We start from the raw sequence: 27,337 nt of genomic DNA, 5'->3' as shown, positions 1-27,337 counted from the left end.
AAAAAAAAAAAAGAGGGGCACGTGCTAATCACGTGCCTGTTAACCCTAAATCCCCAATTTGGGGATAAATCCCCAAATTAGAAACACAGATGGAGGAACGGTCGAGGAACAAGGTGCAAGCGTTAGCCCTGAGGAAATCCTTGAGCACGTTGTTGGCCCCTTTTCTTGATCCTTGAGCACGTTGTCGTCGCACATGGCTAGTGGGTCTCCAAATCGTGGACGTAGTCGAGGTCGAGGTAGGAGAACAGGAGGGACCCCGACGAAGGATAAGGGGAAAAATGTGGTCCAAGAAGAACCCACTTGTGAAAAGCAGGGATACGACCCTTTTCGAGATTCCTGGTTTGGGGAGGATATTCCCGACCATTGTCGTTTCAGGTATCCCTTTTCAAGATTCATGTCTATTTTTGAATACTTTTTCATGAGACCCACATGTGCATCTATGTTGAAAGTGACTTGGTTATGTTATTTTATGTTTGATTGATACTTCACATGCCAGTGTCCTTTGTCTTAATCTATTGCATGTTGAAAGATTATTGTTTTTAATACTTCACATGCCAGAGTGTTTTCTCTTAATCTATTGCATGTTGTTCTCACTGCAGGCCCACTAGTAGTCAATTTGCAACAGTTAAAGTGTGGCATGGTGGGAAATTTGTGTGTGAACCGAGGGTAGATTATATAAATGGGGTTTGTCTTACTCTACCAAACTGGGATATGGATGAGATTAATTCAATTGATGTAGGCAAGGTTGTTAGAGGCTTAGGATATTTGAACTTTAATGTGTGGTACAAAGACCCTGGCCTTGGGTTTGAGATAGGCTGCAAGCCTTTCAAAGATGATAGAGATGTATGTGCATTTCTGAATGATGTGAGTGGCTATGATGTTGTCAACTTCTATGTTGAGCATATAGTAGAGGAAGAGCCTGAGTTTGTTGAACCTCCACCATTTCTTGAATTTACACAGCCTACTGTTGAGGGGGAGAAAGATAGTGAAGTCTTGTGTGAAGGGCAGCCTACTGTTGAGGGACATGCTACTGGCATAGACATTGATGTTGACATAATACAAGTGGGACAGTGTAGTGTTGAGAGGGAGAAACAGGGTGATACAAGTGTTGTTGGTGGGGAGAGTGATAAGGAGGGTGAAGCATTTAATGCAGGACAGGGCAGTGGGGAGGGTAATAAAGATGGTGATGCAGTTATTGTTGAGGAAGAGGAGGTAGTTGCTGGAGACAAGGAAGGAGAGAAAAAGAAGAGTAAAAAGAAGGAAAAGAAGAAGGGTAAAAAGAAGGACAAGAATAAGAGTAAAAAGAAGGACAAGAATAAGGGTAAAAAGAAGGAAAAGAAGAAGGGTAAAAAGAAGGAGGGTAAAAAGAAGGACAAAAAGACAGAGCAGGAGGGGGGTGTTGAGAGTTTAGTGAGTGAGAGTCAAAGTGAATCTGAATCTGAGAGTGCAGTGAGTGATGTGAGTCTAGATGACAGTGATTTTGATGAGAGGTGGGACTGGAGGACAGTTTTAGAGGTTGAAGGAGATGAGAGGCATCCAGATAGTACCTCAGAGGAAGATGATGATGCATTTGTCAATGAAGTAGATTTTGACAATGAAGATGGTTCATCTGATGAGTTGGAATCTCCACCAGACACAGATGATGAGCATTACCAACCACAGAAGAAGTACCCAAGATTCAAGTTGGGTCCAGAAGGCACAGAAGTAAAATTTGAAGTTGGTCAGGTACCTAATTTATGTTATTATTTTTCAGATCTGCTAATTGTTTAGACATTAATATGCTCTGGATATTTATGTTCTTATCATTCATGTTTATTGCATGAACTGTTTTCCCAGAAATTTGAAGCATCTCAAGTATTTAAGACAGCCATCAGAGAATATGCTCTTCAGAGGAGGAAGAATTTGATAATTGAGAAGAGTGATAGTAAGAGAGTGGTTGTCAAGTGTGAGGGAGAGTGCACATTCTACTGCAGGTTGTCCAAGTATAAGCAGAATAACTTCTAGCAGATTGTGAGTCTTGTAGATGAACACACATGCTATAGGACAGCAAAGAATAGACATGCCAGGCCACAAATCCTTGCTAAGAAGTTGCTTCCAACTATAAGACATAATCCTGGATTGAAATGCAAGTCAGTGATAGCTGAGGGGCAGATAAGGTGGGGTGTTGTCCTTAATAGGTTTCAAGCATCCAGAGTTAAGGCAGCTGCAAAGAAGATGATTGATGGGGCAGAAAAGGACCAATACACTAATCTCAGGAGCTATGCTGATGAGCTTCTTAGAAGCAATCCACAAAGCACAGTCATCATCAAGAGCTCTCTTGGAGCAAATGGTCCTGTTTTTGAAAGGATGTATGTTTGTTTTGCTGCTTGCAGGCTGGCATTTGCACATCATTGTAGGCCACTGATTGGACTGGATGGCTGTTTTCTGAAAGGTGTGTATGGAGGGCAGCTCCTTTCAGCTGTTGGAAAGGATGGGAACAACCAGATGTTCCCCATTGCATTTGCCATTGTTGAAGCTGAGACCAGAGACTCCTGGGAGTGGTTTGTAGCTTTATTGCTTGAAGACCTGAACTTGGTAAAGCAACAGAGATGGGCATTTATTTCAGATCAACAGAAGGTGATTTATCATTTTTGTTTATTTGTAATTTTTTGTTCACTTATGTCCTAAACATGAACTGATTTCTTGATTGTTTTCACACTTAGGGTCTAGTTCCCACTTTACAGTCATTAGCAGGTGATGTGGAGCATAGGGTTTGTGTGAAACATGTGTATGGTAATTGGAGGAAGAAATACCCAGGAATGGAAATGAAAGGTGCTTTGTGGGCTGCTGCAAGAGCATGCACTGTTCCACAATTTGATAGGGCTATGGAGAAGCTGAAGGAGATGAATGAACAAGCATGGATGGACCTCTGTCAGATACCTGTCAAGCAATGGTCAAGGGCCCATTTTAGCACTAATTCTCTGTGTGACCTACAAGTGAACAATATGTGTGAGGCTTTCAACATGGCCATTCTAGAACATAGAGACAAGCCAATCATTTCACTGGTTGAAGGATTGAAGCGCTATATCACCTCTAGGATTGTGAAGCAAAGACAATTAATGATGAAATATAGAGGGAATATAGCTCCTATGATTCAACAAAAATTAGAGGATAACAAGAGAGAAGCAGAAAGTTGGCATCCTAAATGGAATGGGGACACCGAATACTCTAAATTTGAGGTTTCAAGTGGTCCATTTTTGAAGTATGGTGTGGAGATCAAAGACAGCCATTGTGCTTGCAGAAAATGGGACTTGACAGGTATCCCATGCTGTCATGCAATTGCTTGTATGTGGTATAATCGCACCTACCCTGAAAACTTTGTGCACAACTACTACAAGTAAGTACTCATGATCATAAACTCTTATGGGGTCCTCTCATTTATTTACACTTAATCTGTGTGTTTGCATATTGCAGGAGGGATACATTTCTAGCAACATATTCCTACATCATTTTACCTAACAATGGCCCAAAATTGTGGACTAAAAGCAATCTTCCACCAATTCAACCACCATATGTAAGGAGGGCACCTAGGAGGCCAAAGAAACTAAGGAACAAGAAAAATGATGAACCAAGAAACCCTTACAAGATTCCAAGAAATCAAACAAAAGTGAAGTGCTCCAGATGTGGACAATGGGGGCATAATGTGAGGACATGTGGAGGTAAAACTGGTGCTGATAGGGACATAGAAAAGGGGGGCAACAAGGTAAAATTAAAGCAATTTTTAGTTTATACTAGAACTCTATAGCTTATGCATATTATTGACTGAGAATGATTTGTTTCTAATTTGTCAGAAAAATCCAAAGAAGGTCCACCCTGGCCAGGCTTCTGGAAGTGGAACAATTCCTGGAACAAGAAGTTCATCTGCTGCTGCAAGGGCTGGAAAAGGGCCTCAGAAACCTCAGTACAAACCTGCTGCAAAAAGAAAGAGGAAGGCTCCTGATGCAATTACAACCCAAACTGCTCCACAGCCAGCTTCCCAACCAGCTTCCCAACCAGCCTCCCAGTCAGCTTCCCAACCATCTTCTCTGCCAGCTTCACAGCCCTCATCAGGTCATGGGAGCACAATAACAGCTACACTACCTCCATCTGGTGCAACCACAAGAAGAAGAAAGAGACCAAGAGTTGTAGTTGGAACTCAAGAGAGCACTAGTTGATTATGAGCCTTGATTATGCTGTTTTTAGTGTTGGTGCCATTTTGTGTGGAACTTTAGTCTTAGTGTTTTCTGGTTATGTAATGAACTTAGTTAAGCCTTTGGTTAATGTATGACTTTATCTATTGTAATTTGCAAGGGATGTTATCCATGTTTGGTTTTGTATGACATTATCCATTGAATTTGGAATCTATGATTATATTAGCCATTTTGAATTTCCATATGACAACTGAAAATAGTAGATAGCCTAGATAGAACATTGTGTTTGCAGACATCATTTCAAACAACAAAAATTTGAGGACAAATTACTCAAATTCATTTATCAATTTCAAGTTCCATACATATGCACTAAAGGCACACACAGTACAAATAAACCCCACAACCTCTCCTACTTCTACTACATCATCCTCTCACCCTAATTCTACTTCATCATTTTCACCATTAGAATTGCACATACAATCAACAGGAACACAGCTACAGACCATCCCAGCACACAACACTTGATCAACATTGCTTGGTTCTTCTTCATCTCATCTACTCTACGCAACAAGCCTGCAATTATTTTCTTGTCACGCGGGTTACCCTCCAACTCATCATACCACTGGAAGAAATCACAGTGCCTCCTGTTCTGTTCCTGAGAATAAATAAATTTTCCCAACAATTTCAGTTCAAGCAAAACCAAATTCACAACAATTAATCAACCTTAAACAATTAATCCAAAACATTACCTTAAACCTGCCACATCCATAGAACCGCCTACCAATATTTCCGTTCTCGTTCGTCCAAGTAGTCACAACCGGGGCAACTTCTCCACACTTGCACAAAACAACGTTCCTCCTTCGACCGTAGCCACTGGAAACAGAGCTCCCTCCAGAGAAATGGCTTTCCCCACCCATGTATGCCTCTTCTTCGTCTCGAGCCCTTAGCCTTCTCCCTTTCCCTTTCGCGATTTGTTGAGCTCTCGTGCTCGTGTTCTTCGTCGCTCCTCTTCTTCGTCTTTCCCTTTCCCTTTCGCGATTTGTTGAGCTCTCGTGCTCGTGTTCTTCGTCGCTCCTCTTCTTCGTCTTTCCCTTTCCCTTTCGCGATTTGTTGAGGTCCCTTTCCCTCTGTGTTTCTAATTTGGGGATTTATCCCCAAATTGGGGATTTAGGGTTAACAGGCACGTGATTAGCACGTGCCCCTCTTTTTTCTTTTTTTTTTGTTATTCAGTAATTAAAATCCACGTGGCAAATAGGAAAAGCAAAATAAAATTCCACGTCAGCCCCTCCGTTAGTAAACTAACGTTGAACTGACAGAAGGGCAAACGCTACACTGTTTTGTTTCATGGAGGGTACAAACGTTGACAAAATTAGAAGAGGGGTATCATTTGCACTCCCATGAAACATCAGGGGCACCAAATACATTTAAGCCTATATTTTATTTATAAAAAATTTATTTATGTGGATTTTTGTGTTGGGTGCTAGATCATTTAATGAAGGCGACATCACCACATCCACCACTTTTTGGACAACCTACTCACAGAAAGATTAAAATCACTAACGCCATAAAGATTTGAGACCCAAAGTGTTCATTTTAAACATTGAAAACCTATTTTGCGCAATTACTACATTAAAACAGGAATTAAAATTACAATTCAACCTACATATATATAGCATGAATCCTCTCCAATGACATGTTCTGCGAAGAGAATTTTAGTCTTCAAATTGAACTTTTTTTTAATATTTTTCAAACATAATGGTTGGGATCTTTCTACGGTGATCAATTTGCTAGAGAATATTCCAAACCCGGCCATTATATACTAGTTCACGGGTTTTATTCTGAAAAACTGTCTTTTTTTTCCAGCTTATGTGAATGTGTTTGAAATTTCAACCATCTGAATATCTGATAGATAACAAGACGAAATCTCAACCAACGTAGTACAACCATGCATGAAATTAATTTCAATGGTAGCGTCCCATGATGATGGGAGTAGGTACGATGAATAAACCCACGACCACACGCATAACCATATGGAGACAAGGGAGTAAGTGACTCACGAGTGAGAAATAAAATATCAGTCCAACGCAGTACATGCCGATCAATATGCCTAATTGTCTATGGTAAATACTGTATAAACCACTCAACATTGAACAAAATTATTACTATAATTTTAAGTTTTCTAATAATATTGTAACATGTGCAATGGGATAGATTGAGTTTCCTAAGACACATGAGAACGAAATAAAGTTAATTAACCAGGAGCTAAAACAGACGAAGAGGATGCATCTCCGAGCTAAGCAACCTAAGACAACCACTCATAGGGATGAAAATCAAAGGGAAAGCTATATGCCACGCAGTGACGGATTCAAAAATTTGATGCAGTGGGGGCAATATATACATATAAATTTGTAAAAAAAAAATATACTATTAGAAGTGAGAACATTTTTTACTAAAAGAGGCACAAGTGATGACACTTTTTACCAAAGGGACCATCAAAAACCACATTTTTTACTACTCAAGTGAGGGCATTTAGAAATGTGTGGAAATAAGTGAGAGCATTTTTTTATCAAAGAAGTCATAAAAAACCACATACTTTTACTACTCAACTTTTTTTCTAATGTTTTTTCCAAATTTAAGTGAAGGCACTTGCCCTCATACCTATACACCTAAATCCGTCCCTGATGCCACGCAGGGGCCAAATAACCGGCCACGAGTTTTACTCCCTAAGGCTATGGGTAAACCTAACACAACCATGACCTGTGCTCTTTTGAAGAATAGGCATCACCACATCGGCATAGGGATGAGACTCATTCAGACAAGAGAGGGTAACCCGGTTTACCTCAAGTGAGTCACTTTCAATGATCACTAGGGGAATATTAAGATCAATAATCAAATCCATAGTTGCTGACATTGTCATAAGTTATGTCAAGAACACATTTGCATTGCCAAGCCTCCCTAAATTCATGCAGAAACCCGAGAGCCAAGTCCTAAAACTGCTCCGCCGCAGCTTGCCAAGAAATCATCTGACACTGAACCATCAACAACTTCACCCAACCTTTTTCCGGAGGATATAGAAAAGTAGTACTTAGTACCCTTCTATTTTTCTAATTTTTCTCTTTCGAGGGAATGTTCTTAATTAATCTACTGAAAGTCATAATGTCGTCGTATAATTGAGCCTCTCAAAGTAAGAAAGATTTAATTCCTTCCTTGTGAGAATTAGAAATTTCCATTTGTTCGATGAATTACTTTTCATCACAAGATGTGTCAGGGTTATTTTCCAACACAAATAACTTGTTTGACCCCGATATTTAGTGACAATTTTACTTATTTATAGATGGATTTTTTTTTGCCAAGCTTACTCATTTGTAACAAATAATATGTTGCAAATAAGGACAAACCCTTGCACCTCACAAAACAAGTAACTTAATTATTTGAAAATAAATACCTAAATTATCAAAATGTGTGCTTAAACATTGATGTTCACATAATCATACATGTTTCACATAATTAATTCATCAAATATAATTGGACTGAATAAAAGTTAATTTTTTAGCTTTCCTCTACCTCAAGCGAGGCCGAATACGCGAGAGAGAAAAAGTTAAGTTGGCGAAGTCACCCAACCCAATGAACCCATCCATACATCACAAGCGGGAGCAGGAAATTAAACTCACAACACTAGAGAAACTCCTCCCAAATTTTGGATTCCCATTCTGAATTTTACCACAACCTATACTGAAAAAATACCAATAGATGGTTTTTACTTTTTAATGTTCTAAGGCCTAAGTCAACATGGACACCATAACTAGGCATGGTTGGAAACTACTAGTAAACCATTCTTTTTTATGGAACTACTAAATTACTGGCTCTTATTTGGACTCTACCGAAGTCCATAAATTGGAGGTCAACGGAGAGTGGCAGGCTGTAAAAAAAATATGGTCCAACCGGAACTCGTCAAAATTGGGATTTTTATGCTGAACCGGTTGAGTTGGTTTCAATCGCGGTTCACTCGGGTAAATGAATCCAGTTTTTTTTGTTCAGACCGGACGAGTCCGATCGAATCGACCGAATAAGGTCTTAGAAAGAAAAAAAACTAGCCCAAGTTCAATCCAACTCTAGCCCAAGAGCAATATATATATACTCTCACTATCCTCTAACCTTAGCCTTCAACCGCACCCACCACCCTAGTCGCCGCCCCACATCATCGGCCCACCATTTCTCCTCGACATATCACAGTCCTCCACTGCCACGACTTCTCGACAGATCACGATCCACCATCGCCACCATTTCTCCTCACTTGTCGTCGACGAACAAACCGAAGCCACCACTGCCACTTTTCTATCTTTTCCTTAACGAAACAAGCTGAAGCCACCACCACTTATCATCTCTTCTTCGTATCTGAAATGCAACTTCTCCAGATATGGGTTTCTTCCTTATCATCTCATCTTCTTTTTTTATGGTTTTTGAGCAACCTGTCACCTAGCGGCGGACGGTGGCAACTTGGTGGTTTGGTGTTTTTTCACCTGACCAAAACCGGTTTTTGGGCTCGAACCCGCCCGTTGGACAACCCTAGGTGGTAACATATAATTTATTAACTTTGGGGCAAACATGTATTTAATTTGATACATAAAGTAATTTTCTTTCTTATCTTCTATCATATATACTAAACAACCTATAAAATCTACTATATTCATGATATTTTTCTCTCTACTCAATTTTCTTTTTCTCTCTTATCACTTACCTCCTAAACCAAAAAAAGCATCATGGAGGAAGGATGCCTCCTTTCAGTGTAGAGCTAGAGGCTAATGAAGAGTCTTCTTTCTACTTGCTAGAGTTTTGCTTTACAATATGTTTGTTTGAAAAGAGATTGAATAGAGAGAGTCAAAAGGGAGGGAGTTAGTGATGAGGTAGCTGATCTTCTCTTGTTAAGTGACATTAACTGCAGAGAGAAAGTTCAAAAAGGGGCTGATACCAACTTTTCATGGTATCTTCGGTTTAAGAAGAAAACCACCAACACACTTCTTCATTACTTTTTTTTTCTCTACAAATTATAGTGTTAATAAATAAGTAAAAATATAAAAAATGTATTAAAAGTAAAACAAATTAAAATAAGTTATGTACTTATAAATTTATATAAAATATATTTAAACTTAATTTATCTTATTTTGGATTTAAGATATTAATATTATTTTATATATAAAAATCAATCTTATCTCTTTCCACTCTCTTTTCAACCAAACGAAGGAAAACAAAAGTCACGTCATTCTTTTTCTTTTATTTCTTTTATTTTTCAATCATACCAAAACAACCTACCAAATCTACTCTATTTCTCACATTTTCCTATCTACTCATCTTCTCTCTTCTTTACTCTCTATTCTTTACCAAACAAAGTGTAAAAGCTTAATATTATATGAGCTATCTAGTGGACTTTCAAAATGCCCATTCAAATTATGAGCATGTAACCTTTGTTAAAATTTACATTTATAACTTCCTCAGTCAATATTATGTGTCAAAAATTGGCTAAACACTGAAAAATGTTTTTGAAGGAAAATGTTATTATCATTTTACTTATTTATTTTTATTTTTTCTAATTAATTATTTCTATTCATGAATGTTATTTTTAATATATTAAATGTATTTTACAATTTTGTTTTGCACCATTCTAATAAAATAGCATTACAAGTTTGAACACCGTTTAATTTAGGGCTAGTTATTTAAAAAATAGAAAAATTGTTGTCATAGATAAGTTTTAATAATGCAACTCTTCCAAGATGCAAGAAACTTGTGTGGAGAGCCTATAAATGAGTACTACCAGTAAGAATGAACTTGAAGAGAAGGGGGATAGAGATTGGCACAAACTGCCCTTGTTGTGGAGAAGTCGAGGAAAAGACAACTCGCTCACGCTCTACTCACTTGCAACAACATAAGGACAAAATGGTTTGCATCTCACCTCAACATCCACATCAATGAGGAGACCTCGGAGAAATTCTTAGGCTAGCTGGAACTTGTTCTTGAGCATCCAAATGTAGATAATATTGATGATATCTTTAACTTGATTTGGGTAATTTGGCCTGGCTATATGATGGACAAATGTGAAATTTTGAGAGAACTTTGGCAAAGGCAACAACAATATGCATAAGACAGGACTCAGATGGTGAAAACCTTCGACTGGAAGTGGACAACCCCAATTGGTCTTTCCCTCCCCAAGGTCAGGCAAAGCTTAACGTGGACTCCTCAATTCGTACGAGCTTAGGTGCTGGCCATGAAGCTATTATCAGGGATGCTAATGGAAACACCCTAGCTGCAGCGGTGTGGAGGAGCTATGCGGTAGAGGACCCTACTATGGCTGAAGCGATTGGTATCATGAAAGCATTAGAATGGGCTGGAAGACTCCACTTTGACAACATTTTGCTGGAAAGCGATTGCCTTGTGGCTATCCATAAATGGAATGGCAATGATGTAGGAATCTCATACACTGATGATGTAATTAGAGAATGCAGAAGCATCTCCTCTGTTTTTAACTTTCTCTCTGTTTCCAATGTAAGAAGATCTTGTAATAGGGTTGCTGATTTCTTAGCCCATTTAGCTTTTAGTACCCAGGAAACCTTTTAGTACCTAGGAAACCTTTTGGCTAGAAGAAGATCCCCCAGGGACTTCTCTTTTACTGTTTGAGAATGTAAAGCTTGCAGGCTCTCCTGCTACTTGAATGGAATCACACAGTTGAAATTCAAGAAAAAATAATAATAATGCAACTCTCCCTCAAAATAAAATTTTCATATAACATATAAAGATAAGATAAAGAACAAAATTACATTATCCTTAAAAGCAACAAACATCAAATTACGAGAGTCGTATCGTATCTTTTCTTCTAACAAACAAACGAGCCCTAATAGCGGATATAAGGTTAAAAAATAACTGCCCGCGTTTAATAAGAAGAATATCTTTAAGTTGAGTTTATCCAACTCTCGATTCGATTTTAATCACTTTTCAATATCTAATTTGGTTCCTGCGCTTTTATTAGATTGAATCTACTTCTGATACAATTTTGGGATCCAAACGGGTCACTGTTCAGTTTCACAAGCTAAGTGTTGCTTACTCCTCCGTCGTCAACCTCAGAACTACCATAACATAGTTAGGGTTCCGCCGCACTCCGTCGTAGCTACTTCCGTTCCCGTTAATGGCGTCGGTGTACATACCGGTGCAGAATTCCGAGGAGGAGGTTAGGGTTGCTCTCGATCACCTTCCTAGAGACGCCTCCGACATTCTCGACATCCTCAAGGCCGAGCAAGCCCCTCTCGACCTCTGGCTCATAATCGCGGTTCGTTCACTTCTCAATGTAGTTGGTGATTTGTTTGAACTTTGTTGATTCGAATTTGATACACAGTTTTACTCGCTTGAGCACGTTTTCTTCGCAGAGAGAGTACTTCAAGCAGGGAAAAGTTGATCAGTTTCGCCAGATTTTGGAGGAAGGATCAAGTCCAGGTATACTTGTCTTTCAGATTTTACTGTTTGAACTGGCTGTGGAAGTGGAACTGATGGGATTGTTCTATCAGCCTGTTTGTCTTTGTTATCAGTGTTGTCAAATCACGGACCATCGCGGTGACCCAAAAATCCGCTATTTCGGCTGCTATTTAGCCGCGAATAGCGCGCTATAGCGGTGTCACGATTAGCCAAAAATCCGCTACGCTATAGCGGCGCTGTTTGTTATTGTTTGATATTAGCTATTTAGGGTAATAAATTCTTCTAAGTTTGACTGTTTTTCTCCGATTTTGCAGAAATCGATGACTATTATGCGGATGTTAGATATGAAAGGATTGCTATCTTAAATGCCCTTGGGGCATACTATAGTTACCTTGGGAAAATAGAGACAAAGCAAAGAGAAAAAGAGGAGCACTTCATTTTGGCGACACAATATTACAATAAAGCATCGAGGATCGACATGCACGAGCCCTCCACGTGGGTTGGGAAAGGTGAGTCTAGTTTTGCTTGTGTTTTTGTGGAGTATGTCTAGAAGGAGCGAGATTGTGAGCGGGAATTTCACTATGAGAATCATGATTCCTGTTAGAAAGAATATGACATGCATTGCGTATACTTTACAAAATTAATACGTAGTTACTGCTTACAGGTCAGCTTTTGCTAGCAAAGGGTGAAATTGAACAGGCATCTGCTGCATTTAAGATTGTGTTAGAAGGAGACCGTGATAATGTTCCTGCTCTTTTAGGCCAGGTATAATAATAGACATATTAGGTCTGTGCATTGTCATGCAAGATTGTAGCGTTTACGATTTCAACACTCCTAGTCCTAGTTTTTAGAGTTGTGAAATAGTTATACAAGTTTGTTCTCTGCTTACAGTTAGTTTGTGTTTGATAGAAAAGTACAGTGATTGAAGTATTGAACAAACTCAACTTTGACTACATGTTAAGATTTTATATATGCATATGGTTGATCGGCAATGGATTATATTTATTGTTAGGGCTATGCACTCTTGAATTTCTTGTAGCTTCTCTGTCCTTTTCTTTCTTTTCCTCCTCCTCCTTTGGATATTTGCTCTTCGCTCTTCTTGAGGGAAATATTTTTTCCTGTTAATGACTGTTCCATTGGAAACTCTTCTGTCTCTTCATCATGTATCAATTGTTGTCAGTAAAAGTACAAATAAAGGCATCTTGGTAGAAAGTGTAAAAATATTTACTCATGAATAAAGTGGAAATCATTATAATAATTCTATCTGGTAATTTCCCTAGTAACCCTCATTTGAGGGTCAATTGTGCTGGTTTTTCTGAATGCACTCTACCATTCTTGTTAAAGTACTCTAAAGTCTAAACACAATTATGTAATTATCTATATTAGTTGGTTGCTACTTGCTCACAATTCAAATGTACTATGTTTTTGCTCAAAATTTGAAAATTGCATGTTTCCATCTACTGTGTATCTGTTTGTTTTTCTGAATATATACACTAAGATCTGGAACCTGTTTGAGGGGGGTCACTTAGTTACTACATATATGCACTGCATGTCTTATAATATCTTTACTGAATATCTACAGGCATGTGTTGAGTTCAACCGTGGACGATATTCTGATTCACTCGAGTTGTACAAGGTTAGTAATATAGCACTGTTCTTTACTGTTGAGAAAGTTATGTAAGGTTAACAGTTTATATGTGTGCACATTTATCAGTATAATACTTCATCGATGTACATTAACATATATGTATTGACATTGAGAAATAAGATGAAAATCAAATGCCAATGCTTTGAAACTAGATCAATACTGTACTTGTAAGAGAGAGAGAGAGAAACAGGAGAGATTTAGAATGAATCCCTGTGTCTCAATTGCACAATATGAAGACTCATAAATACAAGGATTTACAGTAACTGTAATTACAATACTATACAACACCTAATCAACCCATGGGAGATGACATACTAGTCCCTCAGCAACAACTCCAGGATGTTGCTCCATATGAACTTCTTCCATGAGATCACCATGATGGAAAGCATTCTTGATATCAAGTTGATACAAAGGCCAATGACGAAAAACAGCCATGCATAAGAGTAATCAAAAGATGCCATTTTCGCCACAGGAGAGAAAATGTCACCATTATCCAAGAAAAAATCCTGTGTATCTCGTTTGGCCACTAGACGAGCACTGCAAGTATACAACACCTAATCAATCCCTAATTACCCTATTTATATTATTTCTAACAGTACTACTCATTAACTTTATTAGGACTTATTTTGTGAAACTTTTACTGGAGCACATAACTTAAATGTCACGCATGCCATAACTCAAGTGGACTGGGGATGAGTTTTGTGGTTATTGTCTTGTTAAAGAATGAGGGAACTCTCAATCAATTAGATGAAGGATATGAAGTTCAACGGGCAGATGTTTTATTTTGATGATGGGTTTCTTTAAGCTATGTGAACGTATTTTTTTTTATAAAACATTTGAGTGTTTATAAAGCACACCGAAGCTTAATGTCTTCATCATGTCTGGCACACTACTTGAATCATGATGCTCTTCTGTGCTATGAACACAATATAATGCCAGTTTTTTTTCTTTTGATTTGCCAACCTAAAGAGGGCATTGCTAGTATATCCCAGTTGCCCTGCAGCTGTCAGACTTGGCATAGGTCTATGTCGCTACAAATTAGGTCAATTTGAAAAGGCTCGGCAGGCTTTTGAGCGTGTTTTGCAGGCAAGTGAATCTCTTAATGGCTAGTACTTCAAGTACCATTAAGTTATGTTTCTTGTGCTGATGTCTATATGCTTCATTCATGATTTTATTCTTCCCAGTTAGATCCAGAATATGTTGAGGCTCTTGTTGCACTTGCAATAATGGACTTGCGCACAAATGAAGGTTCACCTTTTCTTCCTTTATTGTGTTCTTATCACCTCATATGTATTAATTAATCATCCATTAAGTGATGTTAGCTTCTCATTTACTGGACTAATACTGTATGATATCTTTCAGCTGATGGAATTAGGAAAGGAATGGTAAAAATGCAGAGGGCATTTGATATTTACCCGTACTGTGCGATGGCTCTGAATTACCTTGCAAATCATTTTTTCTTCACTGGTCAACATTTTTTAGTTGAGCAACTGACAGAAACTGCACTCGCTGTTACTAATCATGGTCCAACAAAGTCTCACTCTTATTACAACTTAGCACGCTCTTACCATAGCAAGGTTAGACTTTTTTCTTTACATTTTGTTTTTACCATTGAAAACACTCTTTTGAGATTGACTGTGTATATATGGTTGGTTAGCTCTGCCAGAGGTTGGAGGGGGATGATGTTTGAGTTCCAAGATGAAATGATGCTCTAGTCTGCTATGTGCATCTGTAAATTTCACTAGTAATACAATTGATCCGTACTTGATTATTCACTCAATACATCTGTAAATTTCACCCTTAACACATTAATCTGTGGTTTGATCATTCACTCATCCTAAAGAAATAACCAGGTAAAACGAATGGAAGATATGCAATTGTTGGTCTTCATGCCTAATATTAAAGCTAGAAATGTTTGTTTTAGAGCTCTTGCTTTCATGAAGGATAAGAATTAGAAGTAAGAAATGTTCGCTAAAACAATCTCTTTCTTCATGTTAGTTAGTATTCAGAATCTTATATGCTAACTTTTCTCACTTATATGCCCATGTTTTTATGTGACTTTTATAATAGATGCATCAGAAATCAGCATTATGTATGCAATGTTAATTTCCCCTGTAGCCAGATATTATCCAATATGTTTGTCAAATTGGTTCTTATTTCTATTGTTTATCCCTATATCCCTATTTCTGATGGAGTTCTTAAATTTTTTGGATTTATTTGCTTTTCTTGACTTTAACATATTTCTTTTTATACCCATAACTTTTTTTGACGAACCAGTTTTTTTTTCTTGCTAGTTTTTAACAATACCCGACTTCCCTAGTGTTTTAAGGATGATTATGAAAATATTCATAAGTCACTATTTAGATTATTGTTATTTGTGGTTGTAGTTACTAGTTCCTACCTTCAAGCTTTAGTATTGCGGATGGCACTAATTTTTCTCCTCTCCATAGGGAGATTATGAAAAAGCTGGGGTGTATTACATGGCATCTGTCAAGGAAATCAACAAGCCCCACGAATTTGTGTTTCCCTATTATGGTCAGTTGCTACACAGCTTTGAAATATTTTTTACTGTTTCTGCAACTTTGTAGCATGCCTGCAAAAGGTTTATTATTTTATTAGCAATGAAACTATGTCTTCACACATTTTTATTGCTACTGTGGTTAGGAGATATGCCTTGATTTTGTGGCCCTCCTATATTGGCATACTAATGGCAATTGTTTTTAATGTGTTCTTACAATATCCATTCACGTTTTAGCATTAGGATTTGACTTGGTCTGTTGCTGCGTTTCAGTAATATGAAAAAGTATCATGATTGTTATGAGTTGCTATGACTTGTGCACTCAATGACACTTTCTATTAATAGTATCTCAATTACATTTTCGTGTGGTCATTAGAATCAGTCACCTAATTCATTGTTTTAATTTCCAATGTCATTTCCAGGTTTGGGACAAGTGCAAATAAAGTTGGGAGATTTTAAAAGTGCACTTGCTAACTTTGAAAAGGTTTTAGAGGTGTACCCAGATAATTGCGAGACATTAAAAGTGAGTGCATAAATTGAAAGGATTTTGATCTTTCACCTTTTCTATATCATTTCTCTTCTAATGTTATGTAATGTAAGGTGCAAGATTGGAAAAAATCTCAAGGAACTGGATTATCATTCTGTTATCGATGGCACTAAATGCCATTTCTCCCTTACACCCTAATTTGTGTTGATACAGTATCTTTTCTTGTAGGCGCTTGGGCACATATATGTTCAGCTTGGTCAGACTGACAAGGGACAAGACTTTATTAGGAAAGCTACCAAAATTGATCCCCGTGATGCCCAGGTGAAAGCTGCTGGCATTTATTTTCCTATATTTTGTTGAACAACTATCTTTACAAAGACTTGTTTTTAATTACTGCTAGTGTCCCTACTCCCTGGTGCTGTACCATACCATATCTTCCTACACTTGTTTGATCACTTATGGAATTCTGCCTTGTTCTACATAAAAATGTTATTAGTTTCCAAGTTGCTGTTTAAGCCTCTATTTGAGTTAATGGGGATTGACGTTTGATATATTATTTTTCTTTATAAATAGGAGAGTAGATATATTTTTTTTGTTGGATTTACAATTTATATTTAATATTTGGGATAGTAAATCTCTAGAACAGCTAAAAAGAAACATTTAATCTTTAGGAACATAAAAGGTTCAAAATATTATAAGGAGCATCCAAAATTTATTCAGATGCCCATCCTCAATGCACAAAAATACCCTTGATAAACAATTAGCCACTCCATAGGAACAATTAGCCATTCACAATTTTCTTCCAAACTTCTTGCATCTATTTTTTTTAATAAAAAATAAGAAAAAAAAATACAAAGATAAGAGGATAAGCTATCCCCTACAAGAAAACTACTAAAAGAGAATGTCATGAACCCACTATATTGGAAGCTTAAGCTATAAATGAAATCATATGTATGATTGTAAATGTAACACGTCCCCTCTGCATTACAGGCATTTCTTGAACTGGGAGAATTGTTAATTCAATCTGACACAGGAGCTGCATTGGATGCGTTCAAAACTGTAAGGGGCTAAGAGCTTACCATCAGCTGTTCTTTTGTGGTTTGCAAAAATTATCCTTACAAAATTTAAGAAAACACTTCATTTAAGTTCCAGAATCTGTCATAATCACGTTTTGCAAATGTTTACAGGCTCGCACTCTCTTTAAGAAGGGAGGTCAAGAAGTACCAATTGAATTACTCAACAATGTTGGCGTCCTTCAGTTTGAAAGGGGAGAATTTGAGGTCTGTACTGCTATTTTAAGTGCAGCATTTCTCATGTTATGGTTCCTTCCCCAGCACACTTGCCACATTTAATCTCTGATTTGTTCTTCTATTTATCAGCTTGCGCTACAAACTTTTAAGGAGGCTCTAGGTGATGGAATTTGGCTTTCTTTTATTAACAAGGAAGATAAGTCTTCCATTGATGCTGCTACTTCTACTCTACAATTCAAGGACATGCAATTATTTCATGACCTTGAAAGCAATGGTCACCGTGTGGAAGTACCATGGGATAAAGTCACAGTACTCTTTAACCTGGCTAGATTACTTGAGCAGTTAAATGATTCTGGAACTGCAAGCATATTATATCGCCTAATCTTGTTCAAGGTATGACTTGAGAATTGGTTTGTGAATTGCTTGAGAAATGAGATCTCATCCTTTTGATTACTCTGGCATAAATCAACTATCAGCAAGTATCCACAATTTCCCAATCTAATATAAATTTATACAAGGAATGACATCAAACTATCAAAGTATACAAGGAAATTGGGAATTCTGAACAGTATGTCTGTGTTTGAGAATAATAGGCACCAGATAGACTTGTGTGGAGGTTAACCAAGTCTGTCTTCCACAGTCTTAGTTATGATATATTCTAACTTTCCAATTATTTTATTATAGACTATTTCTGTTATTATTACCACTGTAATCTTCAAAAAGTTACCTTATTTTAAGCGTGAACATATAATGAAGTTCTTCTATCATGACCCTTAAACTCTCTCATGATGTCTTTAGTTTAGTACATAGTATATGATTTATAACTGGCTTATTTATTCATTTATTTATCTCCAGTACCCAGACTATGTTGATGCGTATCTGAGGCTAGCTGCAATTGCAAAAGCTCGGAACAACATTCTGTTAAGCATTGAACTGGTTACATATTATCCTTATGAACTCTTGCTTTCCTTTCTCACTTATAAATCATAAAATTTAAAATTGGATGCTCCTTTCTGTAGGTTAATGATGCCTTGAAAGTGAATGACAAGTGTCCAAATGCATTATCTTTGCTTGGTGAATTGGAGTTGAAAAATGATGATTGGGTGAAGGCAAAAGATACTCTCCGGGCAGCTAGTGATGCGGCTGATGGGAAGGACTCATATGCTACCCTTTCTCTGGTATGTCAACTCTTCAGTGCACATTTCACTATTATTTGTGTATTATAAATCCTTCTAATCCTGTCCCTGCAGCAATTGTTAGAATATCAATAGGAAGTACATGTGGGCTGTGGCTATTCTACTTCATCTCAGCTGTAGTTTCATGGAAATTATGTCCTCATCTTTGTTTTACTATGATAATTTGTTTGATACATTGGTTCTAAAATGAATAGGGAAACTGGAACTACTTTGCAGCAGTTCGCAATGAAAAGAGAAATCCAAAGCTAGAAGCTACTCATTTAGAAAAGGCCAAGGAACTTTATACAAGAGTATGTTTATCTTTCTTACTGTCTAATGAAAATGAATCAGCTATTTTTTGCATGTGGTTACATATAAGATTTTTGGTCCGGGGTCCTATAGATTTGGCTATAGAAATTCTTTGATCGTCGCATTTCAGCCATTTGGTATGCATAGAAATAGAATCTGTTAGATATAAAGCCATTATTAGGCCTCTACCTAACAACTTAATCTCCTAGGGAAATTGGTCCTTGATATAAGATCTTCTTTGAACAAGTAGTCTGGAGTTTAACCTTTGCTGCCTCCATTCTTCGTAATTAAATTTAAAACTAACTTTCAGCATAGAGGTAAAGCAGGCTCGTGCGTCGTCTATGTTTAAGCCAAAGGGTTCTAACATTTGTTTTGGGGGGGGGGGGGTGTTTAGAGAAATAAACCATTCCTATATCTCCAACTAGCTGCGTGATTTTAAGGACAGATTTTGCTGGACCAAAATCAAATTAAAAAGAAAAAAAAATATTTTTGTTTTTCGTGGGTATGTGTTTTTCATCTACCTGAGCAAGACATAATATATTAGCACACAGTACAGTACACACTGGAATTATTCATTATCTTCATTTAACACTTATGCTTTAATTGCCTTTTTCCTAAAATGTTGTATATTTTATACTTTTCCTATTTTTTACTTGTATAATTTAAACACTGTCCTAACAATGGAATCATATGAATTGATATGTGGCCATTTTATTTTCCAACATTTGTAGGTTCTGATTCAGCATTCTGCTAATCTATATGCTGCCAATGGTGCTGGGGTAGTTTTAGCAGAAAAAGGCCATTTTGATGTTTCAAAGGATATCTTTACACAGGTTTCTGTCATAACTGCTTATGTTTGGAATATACAGGGAATAAACTTTCATCTAGTGGAGTTTTCATTTTATTAACTTTTGGTAGGTTCAAGAAGCTGCCAGTGGTAGTGTTTTTGTCCAGATGCCTGATGTTTGGATAAATCTGGCGCATGTTTATTTTGCTCAAGGGAATTTTGCTTTGGCTGTCAAAATGGTGAGCTTATCCTATTTTTACTTGTATCTTAGAGTATCCGGTATCCCTTACGCCCTTTAAGTTCCTAACAGAAATTATTTGCTGATGACCTTTCTAATGCAGTATCAGAATTGCTTGCGGAAGTTTTATTATAATACAGATTCACAAATACTTCTATATTTAGCTCGTACCCATTATGAAGCTGAACAGTGGCAAGATTGTATTAAAACACTGCTCAGAGCCATCCATTTGGCACCCTCGAACTACACATTAAGGTTTGATGCAGGGGTTGCAATGCAGAAGTTTTCAGCATCAACTTTACAAAAGGAAAAGAGGACTGCAGATGAGGTTTTTTCTTTATCTTTGAATATTTCTTACTAATCGAGATATTTGATCAAAGATGCTTATCAATTGAAGTATCATTTGTGGAGATGTCTATTTTCACCATATATGAATAAATTGAACCACATTGGACAGTTTGAGTTAGGTGTCGAGTCCATTTTAAACTAGCTAATCTCAGAACCGGTGAAAATTGGTGGTAAAAAATCGATTTGAGAAGGACTGATCTCGAGCAGGATCTAGTTTTATGCATTACTTTCTAACTGGTATATGGTTTCTCAATGTTAGGTGAGAGCAACTGTTGCAGAGCTGCAAAATGCTGTTCGTATATTTAGTCAGTTGTCTGCTGCTTCCAACCTACATATTCATGGATTTGATGAGAAGAAAATTGACACTCATGTTGGATATTGCAACCACTTACTTTCCGCTGCAAAAGTTCATCTTGAAGCAGCTGAGCGTGAGGAGCAGCAAGTACGACAGAGACAGGAACTTGCTCGTCAAGTTGCATTGGCTGAGGATGCCCGGCGAAAGGCTGAAGAGCAAAGAAAATTCCAGGTGCGCTGTTCGTAATTGCTCAATGCCTACTAAGTGCTCCTTGGTTGAGATGTAACTGTTTTCTTATGACTCACTTTCCTTTAATCTCAATTTTAAATAGATGGAAAGGAGAAAGCAAGAGGATGAACTAAAGCGTGTGCAACAACAAGAGGAACATTTCAGGCGTGTTAAGGTAAGAACTTTTAGGCAATCTTTTAACTTTCAAATAGAAGAAAGCTACATTAGAGCTAAATATGCTGTTTTGGCTTTGCCCTTGGTGTGTGCTCGACAACTAACCTTCGTTAAGAACTTTTCACTTTTTTTGTGCACATTAAATATATTTCTTTAGATGAAAAGTGCCTAATTGTGGAAAAGGAAATTATTTTTTTTCTAAAAAATAAGGAATCCGGAAGGTTGTTGAACACTAGTTACAAGAATACAGGAAACTAAATTTGCCGACTGTTGTATGGATTTTTTATTTTTGAAGGTTCACTTAAGGCTTGTGGTTATTTAGTTCTGCTCTTGTTTAGTAAAAGTACATTCACATGTTTTTACAGTGTCATGCTTATAGATGTATTTCTTCTTACAAAGTTGCTATTGAAATGGATGTATATGAAAAGTTGACCTCTTTGTGAACGTTTTAATGACTTCATGGTAGCTGAGATGGAATATTGTCCCATGTCCTTTGTTTTTTCCCACAAACAATAAAAAATAGTGTACTATCAAAACTCTAAGCTTTTGCATTTGTAGGAGCAATGGAAGAGCAGCACACATTCTAAACGAAGGGAAAGGTCAGATGACGAAGAGGGTGGGACTGGTGAGAAGAAGAAAAGAAAAGGTGGGAAGAGGAGAAAGAAGGATAAGCACTCAAAGTCACGCTATGACACAGAGGAACCCGAAGCTGATATGATGGATGAACAGGAAATGGAGGATGAAGATGCTGATGTAAACTACAGAGAGGAGCCCCAAACTCAGATGAATGATGATGTTGAGGAAAATGCTCATGGTCTTCTTGCAGCAGCTGGACTTGAAGATTCTGATGCAGAGGAAGAGACGGTATTTTATTGTTTATTTGGAACCAAGACTTTTTGAAAACTTTGTTAACTATACTATTCTCTGTTTGGACTTTGTTTTTGCCATCTGACAATCGACTAATTGGTAGTAGAACGGTTGAGAACCCACATCAACTAGAGATATGATCAAAGACAGTTCGGGGAATCTTCACCTCATGAGTTAGCTTTTAGGGTAGAGTTAGACGCAATCAAAACTGCAAGATGGTATCAAAGCCTATCTTAGATATGATATTTGGCCATCCACCGCTATCCAAAAATTAATCTGACCCTGTAGTTTCTCTTATGTAAAAAAATAAATAATTAGTCTTATAACATGCTTTAGATGTCTAGGGTGTGTTGAGATCTCATATCGGCTAGAGACATAGTCAAATTAGAACTTACAACATCTTGGACAATCCGCACCTTAAGAACTAGTTATCGGAGTAGAGTTTGGCTTATTCCAATTTCCAAATTCTGATGACATTTATTTGTTGCCTGTAGTAGTGTCTATGTATGTATTACATGTGAGTTGGTAGATAGTCAAACCAATTTATTCTGAGATCAGGACATAAGTAAAAAAAGAAGCAGGAATCATATAAGCAAGGTGTCACACAGGATACTGCTGACTTGCCATTATGTTGACTACTTGACTTGACATTTTGTTGCTGTTTTTAAGCTGAGAAAAGATTGATCACTATTCATCTTTCTTTCACAAGTTTTTATTTCTTTTTCATATTGGTTACTTTCGATATTTCAATTTGTTATTTATTCAGCAATCATTGAAACTGCAATTTTATTGGTCATCGTTTGTCTGGATGAAATAATTCCCTACTTATTCTTCTTGTTCAAGGCTGCACCTTCCTCAAACATAGCCCGGCGGAGGCAAGCCTTATCAGAATCTGATGATGATGAACCACTACAGCGGCAATCAAGTCCTGTAAGAGAAAATTCTGTTGATATGCAGTTGAGTGATGGAGAAATCCGGGATGAGGATAAGACAAATGGAGATGATGCCAGTGATTAGGAGAAACAATATTGAATTTTGTACCTCACAGGTTAGAAATGTATTTCAATCAGATTATTTCTTCCAGGATTAACATTATCCCCACCTTGGTTTTGTGATGTATATATACACTTGAGAAGGCTTTGTTTAGAAAAGCTGATTTTTTTTAATATAATTATTTACGGAAAAAAAAGGAAAGAAAGACTTGATTTTAATGTAAAATGTAAAACAACTCGTAGAGCCCCTTCAGGCTTCAATTTACTAACATGCTAGTTAGTTTCTCTTTACAATTCTCTTATATGTATATGTGTTTTAGTTTTTTTAGCTATTTATCTGTTGCTGTTGTGCTAAATTCTTCCGAGTATATCGTTTGGGACTTAAATAATGAGAAGTGACAAATTCCAATGAAAGTTCTCTAAAAAAACAAAGTAATTATTTTAAAAAAGGAAACTAATATAAGCACTTACTAAAACCTGCCAAGGCATCTTTTATGAAAGAAAACACATGCTCGTCAGAGTGCGTGTGTATCGTTTTCACTTTTCTCTCATTTTAATAAGTTTGCTGATCAGATTTGCACGTTGCACACATTGAGCCAAAGAAATGAATGAGGGAATTATTATAAAGTCTTCTCATTTTTATATAACCTGCTCGACCCACTAACGTAAGATTAGAGTATATAATCTGTCTTCCTCTTGTAACTAAAAAAAAGAGTATATAATCTTCAAATCAATATAAACTCTGTTCAAAAGCACAAGGTAGCAAAGGAAACAAAGAAGGGGCAAAGCTACATGCTCAAGCGTGTCTATAATTAGCATTAGCATTAGCATATTATACAATCATACAAGCTCCTTCAGGAAACTTTGATGAATGATGATAACCATGCAACCAGACGAATAGTCAAGATTATTTCACGCACACTATATAGTTAAGATTATCTTCTCTATCTCATTCTCATGTACATATTTTCATTGAATGGGGGGAGATTATTAAAAATATTGCACCTATGTCACCCTAGAAAAGTGACATGTGTACCAATATTTCCCATACGGAAACATTTTTCTTCTACAATTGCCACGTATCAATCATTTTGATGGTGCCCATATAGGGGAGTGAGCCACATTGCTACTACTGACATTATTAAATAATCGAAGGGATATGCCGGTGATGCAACATATTGCGGTGATCATTTATAGTAGTCGATTCAGATAATATGAATTCATGTAACGAAAAAATATTGGTGAAAAATAAAATTTGTGCAATCATTGTTTCCATAAGGGCAAGGGTGTTTCTCCTTATTAAGCAAATCAACTAGTTTCCCTTTGGTTTAACTTTACAAAGAGGGTCCTAGCCAATGCACTTAATTTGGATGCTAAGAAGTGACAAACTAGCAAATCCTGGGGCAATTATGCACCCAATATTACAGTTGCTAACATCATGCTATTAAGCAGAAAAGTTATACAAACATAAATAAAACAGAAGAAAAAGAAAAAACGATGTGCCAGCATTGTTAGGCCAAACATTATACAGATTTGATACCATGTTTGGAAGGTAGAACTTAACAAAGAAAACATTAGCATACAAGTACAACACACTAAACATTGTCATCAGCATCTGAACCCCACTTTGACCTTGTAGACATATAGTTGACATTTGACTCAGGTACACCCACATGATTGAAATCTAAGCTCAAGTCCCATCTGCAAAACAATATGAATGTTATAGAAAAATGACAAGGCATGATGCTCAAGAAAAAAACAGAACAATCAAAGAAATTGACATGAATAGGTGGTGGTTTCTTTAGGTGTTCATTGCAATTACCATGGTGAGTTCTGGAGTTGAAGGTTGGAATGGAAATTGATAGCTGGGTAGTGGAAGATTTATCATCCAAATCAAGCCATGACCCTTCTCTGCTTTTGTGGGGCAACTCATCAAAGAAGCGGTGAACTGTTCTCTGAGGCTCTTCTTTTCCCATTTTCATGATTTCACCTCCTAACAGGTAGCAACCCTGATCTTGCTGTTGCTGTTTTGAGTGCTCACTGAGGCTCTGAAGTTGCAAGTAAGAGTAATCACTAGACAAACCAGAGCAACTCCTCTGTTTTGATGTTGAAGAAGATGATGAGGAGCTCATAGTAAGTGGTGTGAGTTGCCAAGGATCATCCATAGAGGAAGCAGAGAAGCTTTTCATAACACCAGAAGGCTCAGTGAAGAAAGCATGTTCATCCACCTCCTCTTTCTGTCCATAAACATACCTAAACAAAACAAAAAACTACAGAGAATCAATCACAGAAACTAACACACTAGTGGTTACTCAATTGACAACTCAGGCAGAGTGTGTGATCCCCGCACAATACGCCTGAGAAAGGATGAAAAGTCTTAACTATAACTAAATTTCAAATCCGAAATAGTCACACGTCATCCGAAGGGTGATCGGATACCCGGTGGTTTATTAAAAAAATCACATAAAGTACTTCAAATTTCAAAACACTATGAACAAGCTTGGTTTTCAGAAAAACCTGCAGTTGTCATTAGTCTGAGAATAAGAGCCAGTGTCCTGAAACAAAGAAGCACTGCTATTGTTGTCTTCAAATGAGAAACCAATACCAGAAGGCCTTGATGAAGGGTGATCATAGAGAAACGAGTGCTGAAGATGAGAACCATAGAAGCCAGAATGTTGAGATTGGTGATGGTTTGTCTCAGAGGACACACAAGAAGATGAAAGTGGTGAAAGAGAATTATTAGTTGGGGTTAGTGCTGGGCTATTTCTTGTGATTGATGAGAATGCTACTGGTGTTGCATTTGTTGTTGTTGATGTTTTCAAAACTTCCACAGGCTTTCTTGAACGGTTTTTTCCTCTGTGCATGTGCCTCTCACAGTACTTGGAATCTGGGTATGCATCTTTTGAGCATCTCCATTTCTTTCCATCTGTTCTTCTGCACCTACCTGGCTCTGGGTCTATTTTTCTTCCTAACCCCATTTGCAGGTAGTTCCATCCAACTGCAAACAGTCACACCCAAATTCTTTTAGTCAAAGAGAACTTGCATAGCAGTCAGGGCAATTCTACATTCACAAAGTTAAGAAATCTGCACTGTTTAATCAAGATAGGTCGGTTGAGATAGGTCGGCTTATATATTTCATCAAAATCGGTCGTCACATATTAACTTTAAGGTTTGAACCTTTCAATCTTAATGGAATGGATTGGATTCTATGACTATGACTACATGAATTTAGGAATTATTTAACTATAGAGAATCCAAATTCCACACAGTGACACATAGTAAGGTTTTGATTCATTCAAACTTTTCTCTTTTATATTCTTATCTTATCATCTATCATATCTCTCATTTCCCTCTTCTATTCCTTACTTCAAAAGGTGGAGGTAAATTTCTAAGTGTAAACAAAACATTTTTCCAGAGTAACTGAGTAAGAGAGGGAGAGAAAAAGGACTTACAGTGTTGTGATTGGTTAGGCATAAGCCTTGAAGGCAAAGGAGAATCCAAGTAGCTTCTTCTAATAGTGAAGAGAAGATCAGGTGGGATGGAGTTACCAGAAGCCATGTACTTGTAGATAAGAGCTTGATGTTCAAGCTCTTGCCACTGTGACGGAGTAAAAGGGAACCTGTTCCTTCCATTCATTATCAAGCAGCAAGTGAAAACAGAACAGAAGCTAGCTATTTCAGATGCAGTGAAACAGAAGACACAGAGATTATGAATGAGCAGAGAGTGAGTGGGGTTATTGTATTAGAGTATATTAATACAAAAGAAGTTGGGAGGAGGAGGTAGAGTAGGTATATTTAATTCAGGAACCATTGGGTTACAGAATCTGCAGTACATGAATAAAACTAATGGTTCTGATTACATAGCTAGCTGCATGCTTGTTGATGCACTTTCTCTCTCTCTTTCTGCTGTTGTTACTGCTTCTGCAGCTAACCTGTCCCTCTGGCAGCTCTTGTCTCTGACATATCTACAGAAATCTATAAACTAAAGGGGGAGTGAGAGGAAGAAAAAAACAAAAGAGGAAATAGTTATTATTTGTATGTGAAATAATGAAACTATTTGAAGGCAAAGGCTATTTCTGAGAAGATTGTACGGTTAAAGCTTTTACTGTGATATATAAACTCTTTTACTTTTTTGTGCTGCTTTATTTACCTCAGAAGAGTCAGAACCTCCCCACTTACACTTTGACCTTTTTCCATTTGGGAAACGTAGAAAATGAGAGATGCAGGTGCAGGCCTGACTGCCTCAGTCCCTTGTTGGGTTCCCTGCTGTAATTTTTTACTTTTTTGTAACTTTTTTAACTTTTCCACTTTTCTTACTAAGTTTGCACTTATTGATGGGATTGCACTCAGGGAATTAATTTTTGTGCCACTCTCTTACATTCTCTCATCACTTAA

General features: G+C 37.2%; 4 protein-coding genes across 4 annotated transcripts; 2 read left to right on the top strand and 2 right to left on the bottom strand.

The window, feature by feature from the left end:
* The first annotated feature begins 1,366 nt into the window (after nt 1–1,366).
* Nucleotides 1,367–3,470, top strand: LOC130725552 (uncharacterized). The gene is made up of 4 exons (XM_057576770.1): nt 1,367–1,725; nt 1,837–2,616; nt 2,703–3,297; nt 3,454–3,470. The coding sequence occupies exons 2-4, from the start codon at nt 2,215–2,217 to the stop codon at nt 3,468–3,470; spliced, it is 1,014 nt and encodes a 337-aa protein (XP_057432753.1). The 5' UTR covers nt 1,367–1,725; nt 1,837–2,214.
* Nucleotides 3,471–4,572: 1,102 nt separating this feature from the next.
* Nucleotides 4,573–5,501, bottom strand: LOC130726762 (uncharacterized). Its single transcript, XM_057578068.1, has 2 exons — nt 4,919–5,501; nt 4,573–4,824 (listed from the first exon to the last, which is right to left on the bottom strand). The coding sequence occupies exons 1-2, from the start codon at nt 5,084–5,086 to the stop codon at nt 4,612–4,614; spliced, it is 381 nt and encodes a 126-aa protein (XP_057434051.1). The 5' UTR covers nt 5,087–5,501; the 3' UTR covers nt 4,573–4,611.
* A 5,603-nt stretch (nt 5,502–11,104) lies between these two features.
* LOC130721961 (protein CTR9 homolog) lies at nt 11,105–23,237 on the top strand. Its single transcript, XM_057572547.1, has 24 exons — nt 11,105–11,484; nt 11,582–11,648; nt 11,942–12,136; nt 12,292–12,392; nt 13,210–13,263; nt 14,245–14,361; nt 14,460–14,523; nt 14,638–14,852; nt 15,726–15,810; nt 16,216–16,316; nt 16,509–16,601; nt 17,271–17,339; nt 17,468–17,560; nt 17,660–17,923; nt 18,386–18,466; nt 18,550–18,708; nt 18,921–19,016; nt 19,746–19,847; nt 19,933–20,040; nt 20,143–20,367; nt 20,647–20,913; nt 21,014–21,085; nt 21,643–21,948; nt 22,795–23,237. Exons 1-24 carry the CDS (start codon nt 11,344–11,346, stop codon nt 22,966–22,968), a joined length of 3,249 nt encoding a protein of 1,082 aa, XP_057428530.1. The 5' UTR covers nt 11,105–11,343; the 3' UTR covers nt 22,969–23,237.
* A 944-nt stretch (nt 23,238–24,181) lies between these two features.
* On the bottom strand, nt 24,182–26,902 carry LOC130721962 (growth-regulating factor 5-like). The gene is made up of 4 exons (XM_057572548.1): nt 26,396–26,902; nt 25,461–25,941; nt 24,766–25,196; nt 24,182–24,644 (listed from the first exon to the last, which is right to left on the bottom strand). The coding sequence occupies exons 1-4, from the start codon at nt 26,577–26,579 to the stop codon at nt 24,634–24,636; spliced, it is 1,107 nt and encodes a 368-aa protein (XP_057428531.1). The 5' UTR covers nt 26,580–26,902; the 3' UTR covers nt 24,182–24,633.
* Between the last annotated feature and the right edge of the window lie 435 nt (nt 26,903–27,337).

Source organism: Lotus japonicus, chromosome 6 (genome assembly GCF_012489685.1).
Source record: "Lotus japonicus ecotype B-129 chromosome 6, LjGifu_v1.2".
Taxonomy (NCBI): Eukaryota; Viridiplantae; Streptophyta; class Magnoliopsida; order Fabales; family Fabaceae; genus Lotus; species Lotus japonicus.
Note: the sequence above shows the minus strand (reverse complement) of the source record. Positions and strands in the feature narration are given on the sequence as shown.

Excerpts from the sequence above, each read along its gene's own strand:
- LOC130725552 (XM_057576770.1), top strand. The coding sequence starts at position 2,215 with ATGATTGATGGGGCAGAAAAGGACCAATACACTAATCTCAGGAGCTAT. Across the intron at positions 2,617-2,702 it reads TTATTTCAGATCAACAGAAG|GGTCTAGTTCCCACTTTACA; the intron begins GTGATTTATCAT and ends TTTCACACTTAG.
- LOC130726762 (XM_057578068.1), bottom strand. The coding sequence starts at position 5,086 with ATGGGTGGGGAAAGCCATTTCTCTGGAGGGAGCTCTGTTTCCAGTGGC. Across the intron at positions 4,825-4,918 it reads ATGGATGTGGCAGGTTTAAG|GAACAGAACAGGAGGCACTG; the intron begins GTAATGTTTTGG and ends ATTTATTCTCAG.
- LOC130721961 (XM_057572547.1), top strand. The coding sequence starts at position 11,344 with ATGGCGTCGGTGTACATACCGGTGCAGAATTCCGAGGAGGAGGTTAGG. Across the intron at positions 17,561-17,659 it reads TTGAAAGGGGAGAATTTGAG|CTTGCGCTACAAACTTTTAA; the intron begins GTCTGTACTGCT and ends TCTATTTATCAG. Across the intron at positions 20,914-21,013 it reads AAGAGCAAAGAAAATTCCAG|ATGGAAAGGAGAAAGCAAGA; the intron begins GTGCGCTGTTCG and ends AATTTTAAATAG.
- LOC130721962 (XM_057572548.1), bottom strand. The coding sequence starts at position 26,579 with ATGAATGGAAGGAACAGGTTCCCTTTTACTCCGTCACAGTGGCAAGAG. Across the intron at positions 25,942-26,395 it reads GCCTAACCAATCACAACACT|TTGGATGGAACTACCTGCAA; the intron begins GTAAGTCCTTTT and ends GACTGTTTGCAG. Across the intron at positions 25,197-25,460 it reads CAGACTAATGACAACTGCAG|GTATGTTTATGGACAGAAAG; the intron begins GTTTTTCTGAAA and ends TGTTTTGTTTAG.